The sequence below is a fragment of the Etheostoma cragini genome, chromosome 23 (assembly GCF_013103735.1).
Source record: "Etheostoma cragini isolate CJK2018 chromosome 23, CSU_Ecrag_1.0, whole genome shotgun sequence".
NCBI classification, from domain to species: Eukaryota; Metazoa; Chordata; class Actinopteri; order Perciformes; family Percidae; genus Etheostoma; species Etheostoma cragini.
Genome location: NC_048429.1, coordinates 14,320,097 through 14,328,440, shown reverse-complemented (window position 1 = coordinate 14,328,440; position 8,344 = coordinate 14,320,097). Strand labels below are relative to the sequence as shown.

Sequence of the window (8,344 nt, the reverse complement as noted above, 5' to 3'; positions counted from 1 at the left end):
ACCTCTCACAGATGTGCAGTCTCTTGCAGGCGAAACCCTCCTGACACAGGCCAAACTCGCCGCCACCATTGTTGTAGTTATGACATATCTGGTATAGGGACAAAAAGGTGGTTAAAAATCAAAGAAAGCAAAAAGGAAGGGAAAAAAAACTAACAGGCAAATTGCTGTTGTGATATTGAAATTTTATTTTTCAGTGACCAACTCCTTTAAGATGACAAATACAGATGTTATCCAGCTACTGTAAATCCAAGTGTTGATGAAGTAGGGCTGGGCGATATGGAGAAAAATCAGATATTGCGATAATGTTGTTCCAGTACCTCAAGGTCAATATTGTTGTGATATTATAAGGTTGACAATTAGTGCTTTTTCCCAATGAATAATTTTCAGTAATGTAGATATAATGAGTAAGAGGGTACAGGTAAAAATAATAGCAGAGCTAGAACAGTCTGGTAACACAGAAAACGACATCACTTTACTGTAATGCTGCCTTTACAACCAGGAAAAGACAACACTTAAGCCATTAACGATATCACGATTTCCAAAATCTAAGACAATATCTAGCCTCATATCTTGATATCAACATATTATCGATAAATTGCCCAGCCCTACGATGAAGTCAAACTTCTGTTACTCTAAAGGAATCTAGGGTTTGTTGCAATCATATTTTCAGCATCTATTTCCTGTTACTGGAAGAAAAAAAAAGTTACTTTTTTTTAATAAGTAAACCGAATAGGCCGATACGTAGAAATTATACTTTATTTAAGTAGATTGGTTAAGTAAGTCCTAGACTGGCACAGTTAATGTGCTTCTGGACTTGGGTGAGAATTACTTTTTGAGAACAAAATAAATAAATCCCTACTGTGTACTGTGTCATACATTAAGCAGGAGTTTTTAGCCCTGATTTCCTAATCTAACAATCGGATTTGAAAAAAACACTCTGGATGAATCTTGTGTATGTAATGAAACTTACATCAGGCAGAAGCCAGTTGTCGCTCTGCAGCAGCAGTGTGCACAGCTCGGTCCGGCTCAGACTCTCCAGCTCATGCACTCGCAATAACTCTGCATTGTGATCAGAGTCCAGCTCATGGGAAAATCTGCATCCTGTCCTGTCATCCATGAATACAACAGATAGTCCAGGCATGAGTATGATTTTAGTTGCTCTGTAAAATAATACGTTCCTTCATTATGTTTTTAACCACAAATTGGCTAAATGCTATAGTATGCCTACTGAATTCATTTAAATATTTCTTATGTGTTATGTTGGTTAAAAAGTCTAACTGCAAAAAATATTGCGGTTTTAAAAGTAAAAAATATAGATAAATATAGATAGCGCTACATAAAGATTAAAACACAGTATCACATCCAAACACATGAGTGATGGTAGTATAGCTGTAAAAAGGTATTAAACACACTGAAGTGTTTTGTTCTTGGAACGTTGGCCCCGTGTTGGCTGGGACCTGCAGCGGTCAGGGAGGGTTCGAAACCGGCCGGTGGCCCTTTGATGCGTGTCGTCCCTCCATCTCTCTCTCGCCCCTTCATATCTGTCCACTGTCACTTTAATGAAGGGAAAAGCCAACCCCACCCAAAAACTGTGTTTTGGTCTTGAATAATAAACTTTTTCTACAGGGATGCTCAGAGGACTAATGGTCACAATTGCACCAGAAGTGTAAAACACAGCTAGCAAGATAATGCTAATAATGTCTAACACTAAATTTGCTTTTGCTTAGCTAGCTAGCAGCTGGTTAGCTTACCATAAAGGCACCAGCAGGTTTCAAGGAAAACTCCAAAACGTTTTACGAAGTTCTGCACCTATATAGCTAAGACTATAAGCACGTCTTTAAATAGCATTCCTTATTCTAACTTTACAGATAGCTACTTATTTAAGTTTAAGGGACATCATAGTTCATTGTGCTAGCTAACCTGTAGCACGTATGCCCTGTGTCCATATTTTTTTGACATAACGTTGGCCGTCGACAATGTGAAGTTACAGGCTAAGGCAGAAAAAAAAAAAAAAATTAGATATAGGCCTACTTGCAGGTCAAGCCAACTGAAAACAGTGCTTGAACGGACCACGTGAGTCTAGGCAGGGCTTTAATTGCTCACTGCTCAAACACAACCATATCAAACGCAAACACAAACCTGTGACCGTCCTCTTCATAAAATAGCACTTTTGCTCGTGGAAACGATACTATTTTTTAATTTAAACAACAAAGCGTCCTTTATTAACAATAAGCTGTCTTTGGAGGAGTCAAAGGCCTCTCTAACTGCCCAACAATCATTTGACTCACGTTAGGACTCATATATTTAGCAAACACAGGCTATTTACCTGAACGGACAGGATCCGGTGAGGAGGAACTTTTTACACAGGTGCAGATTCCTGCATGATCCCGGACACTCTCTGACTCTACACAATTTCAGTCTGGTCCTGGCCACCACCTTCGGCTGCCCGTAAGGACAACACAAAGCAAATTTATCTCGGTTACTAATGAAATCATGAACTGAATCGCCTAATCCGAGATTCAATATCAAATCATCGGTGTCAATTGATCCTCGATGGGCGCAGATGATCTTCAATATTTCCGACTCCATTACTTTTAACGCTCTTCTTTTCCGTTTCCTTAAGGTGTTACCTTCCACCTCCGACAACAAAAAGCCAGCAGAAATCGCTGAGTGAATGCTGGGTTCAATGGAAGAGGAAGATTCAGTATCATTTCTGAGGTTTGGAAACCGAAACTTAACTATATTTCGCAGATATTGCTGTAACGCTGCTCTCCTCCGCTTAGGGGCGTCGTCGTGTTAAATTACCTCAGCACTGTGTTCATAGGACAAAGGAGACTTTCCCGTTTTATAGTTGATCTGTAATATAATGTCACACATATTTGCAAATTCATCTTGGGATCTCTGTCCTTAACAGTATAGACATTGAAATGACAACCAATAATCAATAATATAGATTTATTATCTTTATTAAATAATGACACGGAAATTACACTGCAAGAAATATAATGTGTCATATTCACTTACTAAAACATCTAGGTCTGTGATACATTCTGCCACTGTTCAGGTCATTTTAATGGAGGCTCTGCTGTTGGCATGCTGCGACAGCTGTGTCGTAATTGGGCTCCATGTATTTCTGCCGTAGTTTTGGTTTTCCACCTCCGATGTAGAGCAGCCCAAACTGTGTCTCATCCACATCCACTGTCAGAAGTTCTGAATGAGATGGAGACGTATCAGCCGAGCAATAACGTAATGCACAGCAGACTATAGGGCAGGTGGCATTTCCCTTTTGAAATATTCCGACTTCATTCTTGCAATCTATTATAATTTTATTTTTCTCAAAATATCACGAGGCCACCTCTCAGAACGAAGATGGGATGAGTTATATTTTGAATGTGCAGAACGTTTTGAACATGAGCAGGAATCTTGCTGAAACACATCTGAGCTGTTAAGAATCCAAGGGTTTAATGTATCCATGAGGTAAATAAGTGCCACATGCACATTTAAAGAAGTTACTTCTCCATCATGATGCAAAAGAGGAAGGAAGAGTAAAGTAGCAGCGATAATGAGAAAAGTTGATCAACAGGAGAATAGTCGAGCCAATACAGAATGCCTGACAGCCTATTATGTTTCATTGTAGTTTTATATTTTGAATCGTCACCTGTGTTTTCTTTTTCATAAATATCTTTACAGCATACATTGATGTAGAAGAAGGTAGAAATAGGTGCATTAAAATTCATCAGAATGTTTTAAATAAAGTCTTTAATGTCTAGATTATAGATAATACTATTAATCAATTTATCAGCTCCATCAGGCCCATTCAAACTGGAACCCCCCAGATTTCCTTTTATACATGCTAAAATATTAAATACTTATACTATGGACTGGATAAATGCTTGATGGTTATTATTTACTGAAGGTTCATGCATAATGCCCAGCTAATCAACAGTTTAAATTCAATATAACCAGTACATCACTACTCAATCCAATACATTCCATCTTCTCGCTAACACAACTCCAAATTCCATTCTCACATTTTTAACATTTTAGTTTCTTACAACTTTAAGCACTTAAAGCAAGTTCGCTTTTACAGCTAATTCACCCGTTACTCTTATTATCTCCTTCCTATACAGTCAGGATCAAGTTGTTTAAACTAAATATGACTGGTCTGAACTACATGCCAAATTAATCAGAGCACAAAAGGTACGATTGCCTCCAAAGTGAGTGTATGACCAGCTGCTGACAAGCAAAAGAACTATTTCTAAACAGAGTCCGACGCAGTCAGTCCACATGAAAACACACCGAGGCTACATTCACTTCCAGGTAACTTCACGGAGAACATGACGGCAGAATAGCATCACTGATCTATTTTTTGCTGAATATTCTTTGTCTTTTAACTGAAGCTACTCTCTGTCTAGCTCAGCTAAAAACACCTGATTTGCAGCACGTTACCATGTCGATCACCGCCAAGCCTGTTTGTAACTGGCTTGATAATGATAACTCAATCCGCTTTATCCTCTAATTGAAGGGTCGTGTTTTGGCACCTACGAAGGGGTGGCAGGGCGGGGATCCTCCTACTTTGCGGGGCATATGTTCCTTGCCGATAGGGTGGACCGGCTCTGCTATTGAGGCTGTGTTTGATTTATAAACTGATGTACTGGACTGGTTTAACACTCTGCTGGATTTAACCAATGTGCTGAGTTGATAAACTAATTTGCAGGGTTTGGCAGCTTGTTTGGGTGGCAGTACTGGTTTGGGTGGCAGTACTGGTTTGGGTGGTGGTACTGGTCGTGGTGACGGTACTAACGCAGAACCAAATAAGTCGACGGGCGGTTGTATGGTCTTGTACTGCAGCAGGTACTCGGGGTAGATCTGGTGCTCCTTAAACACAACAAAGATGGAAGGGGACATAATGTCGTCGACGCAGCTGTCAAAGAAGTTTATGTCTCCGCCGTCCTTAGAAGGAGGTCGGACGTAGTCGGAGGACCCTCTGGTGTAATCTCCCACCAGCACCCGTGAGATGAACAAGGATTTGACATCAGAGTCACCGGTGTAGCTGTGGGAGTATTTTGCATCCCGGGCAAAGTAACTACCTGGGTTTGGACACAGAGATGTCTGGATTATTGTGAGATCATTGTTCTCGTTATCATATTCATTTTGACAGCCCTTTACTATCATATATGATAAAGAATAGCAGGAATTCACACAATCATGGATCTGAAACTAGAGCATGTTTGGCATTTATTTTCCCGATAATTAACTATAACAATTGATCCATAATCAAAACAGTTGCTTATCAATTCTTGTCAATTGACTTGTCAATTAATCGTTTCAGGTGCCGTGTTTGGCATTTTAAGCCCGACAAAGAAGATTGCCATCTATTGTCTTGGGAGGAGCCATGACCCCTGTGAACCAGAGTCAACTATTCTAAAGTAATCCTGACGGGCAGTTTACACACCAAATAGGAGAAAAAAATAAGTTTTTGGGGAGTGTTAAGATTTTAGAAATGGTATAAGATACCCTCCCATCTTCTCAAGTTTTTTTATTTATTTTTTTATTAATACAATATCACATTTTTATAAAAATCAGTAAACAGCTTAGAAATGAAAGTGTCTACAACTCACCTTTGCCATAAAGAGTCCCATGAGTTCCACAGATTCTCCAGTCAAAGTTGGTGTGGCAGATGACATCTACGTATTTAGAGTCCGTGCCATGAAAGAGCTTTTTTTCAGTCACACTGCACCCAAGGTTGTTGTTCATCATCTGACTTTTCTGCCTTTATTTAGGAAAAATAAATCAGAAACTTTAAATCAGGTTGATGCATTTAGCAATGCATGCTTACACTTACTTATTAGTACAGGCTTTATGCAACACGAGCCCGCACAATTTCCCACGGAAACTCTTTCAACAGATGTGGTTCCAATATAAGTCTCCTCTAGAACATAAAAAGTCCTAAAGAATCCAAGTGGTGGAAAATATTTAAATATGTTGCAGCTCATGTTAAGGCTAAGGAGACACTACAGGGGAATGGGGAAAATATTTCAACTAACAGATATCACCATTAAACTTTCCTAGTTAATTACTTACGTTAAGACAATACTTTTTTGTATTGCAACTTATCTTTGATTACGTAAATATGTGCCAATTTGAAAACTTTCCAATGCATTGATGTCTAAGTGATTAATGTGAACAAAAATCCCTAAATCTTTTGAAATCGTTTGCTCCAGTATGGAGTGAGAACGCTGTAACCAGCAGCTGTGAGCCGGGCTGCAATGGAAACTGTTCAGTGTCAGTTTGCGTCCACTAACAGAGCTGTTTTTGCCTCAGACAGGCTGGCTAAGATTATTATTCAAAGTGTCTGACAACATTATAAGAAGGATCCCTACAGTATTAGACTTTTTTTTTTTAAGAGTTTTAAAAAGTTCTCCGTTTAACATTAAACAGCCCCAAAATCCCCATCTCAAAATAAAATAAACGGTAATTTTATCATCGTAAAAACAGACTTCATTTAAAGTAGACAGAAACAAAATTAAATTTGTCTTGGTTTGTCTTTCCACTGCTCCAACAATCACCACTCTGGTTTGGTTAAAATAAACCCTTAATTCACCGATCTACACGTGAAAATATGATGAATCTATACACACTTAAAGTGCTCTTTATTTACATGAACTCTGGTGGGTTTGGCAATGGTGATTTTGGGACGGACTTTTAGTGGACGCAAACCGACACTGAACATTTTCAATTGCAGCCCGGTTCACAGCTGCTGTTTAGATTTCTAAAATATTTCAAACATTTTTGTTGACATTAGTCACTTAAAACCCGCCACTGTTCATTCCAACCGCTATAATTATGAATCATATTTCTCCATATCTGTGTATCTGTAGAAGCGTCTGTGCCCACGAAGAGCCTGGGTCTGTCCGAGGTTTCTGCCTAAAAGGAAGTTTTTCCTCACCGCCGTTGCACCAAATGCTCGCTCGTGGGAAATTGCCGGGTCTCAGTAAATTGTATTATCTGTAAAGTGTCTTGAGATGACTCGTTATTATTTGATACTGTAAAAATTATAAAACCATTAGATATGCAAATTAACACATATTTAACTAATTCATAATTTGCATAATTAAACAAATGTTCTGAAAACTTGTTATACAAAAAGTATTGTCTTAATGTAAGTAATCAACTGGGGAGGTTTCATAGTGATATCTGGCAGTTCAAATATTTCCCCTGTTCACCTGTAGTTTCTCCCCTTAACATGGGCTGCAATGGGAAATTGACATCACCAATTCCAGTATTTTTCAATACTAACCACCACTTGGATTTACTAGAACTTCTTTACATGTTATAGAGGAGACTTTTATCAGTAATAAACATTTGTCAGACTTCCTGTTGCTATTTGTGGGACCCCTTTTAACTCACCAAATGCTCATAATTAATGAATAATAGTACATAGTAACTCGTGGCTAATGAGTAGAACAATTAGGAAGTCATGAAATCAGTTAACTAACTCAGTAATAACAGTTACAAAGCAATATCTATTGGAAGTCATCTAACAGCAGGCAATGTAAGCTACTTGCAGCAACTGTGCATTTAACTGCTTTGTAAGAGAAAGAATGTGTTGATTCTTCTTTATAAAAGTTACATACTCTACTTTACTTTAACAGCCAGAGAGTGATGGTTATCTGAGCAGATACTATAATAACCCAGCTAAGAAGCCATTTAAGCACACGACCACTGGGATGGATAATACCGTAAGTTTGCTAGACAAAGCACATGAAAATCACCTACGCACCACTGAAAGACTTCCCAAAGAGCTTTGTTGTGAATCCTCTCAATTTGGACAATGTCAAAGCCTCGCATGGTTTTACAGAAAAGAGTTTCAATCTCCTTAAATTCATCCGAGGAGCGCTGCAGGGGGACTCGCTGGAAAACACAAAGAGAAAAGAAATTGTTGTTAGCGTGGCTAAATTCAGAATGGCATTTCGGCGAATATAGAGCCTCTTGTGATTTGGATGTTGCACTAGTCCATATTGCAATTTTTGAAAAATTTCAATTAATAGTTTAGCCTCAGAATACACCTTTAATTGGTCTTTGGTCATGAAACGGGCTGTAGTTTTCTTGTTTGGACAATCAGCAATGTTCTGGATTGTACCAACAGCACACTGTCGACAATAGTTCATTCTGTACATAGCATGATCTTATTTCTTTGTTAACAACACTAGATTGATTTCCCCCCAGACAACAAGAGAAGAGAAGTTATGTCATGCAGAGTGAAGCTGTGGTGCTTTCACAACACCTTGTATCCTGTTTGAGGAATCTGTGTCTTGTCCCAGTGGCCGGGTACAGCGGCCAA

General features: G+C 38.7%; 2 protein-coding genes across 2 annotated transcripts in view; both read right to left on the bottom strand.

Annotated features, from left to right (window-relative positions):
* si:ch73-252i11.1 (uncharacterized protein LOC553517 homolog) overlaps positions 1 to 2,699 on the bottom strand; it is a 9,627-nt gene extending 6,928 nt beyond the window's left edge. The window contains exons 1-3 of the mRNA XM_034864127.1: positions 2,327 to 2,699; positions 971 to 1,106; positions 3 to 88 (exon numbers count right to left, since the gene is read on the bottom strand). Coding sequence (XP_034720018.1) covers positions 3 to 88; positions 971 to 1,106; positions 2,327 to 2,589 — 485 coding nt within the window. The 5' untranslated portion in view covers positions 2,590 to 2,699. The remainder of the gene's footprint in view (positions 1 to 2; positions 89 to 970; positions 1,107 to 2,326) is intronic.
* A 4,906-nt stretch (positions 2,700 to 7,605) lies between these two features.
* Positions 7,606 to 8,344, bottom strand: part of LOC117938710 (protein mono-ADP-ribosyltransferase PARP12-like) — a 2,449-nt gene continuing 1,710 nt past the window's right edge. The window contains exon 5 of the mRNA XM_034863509.1: positions 7,606 to 7,914. Coding sequence (XP_034719400.1) covers positions 7,711 to 7,914 — 204 coding nt within the window. The 3' untranslated portion in view covers positions 7,606 to 7,710. The remainder of the gene's footprint in view (positions 7,915 to 8,344) is intronic.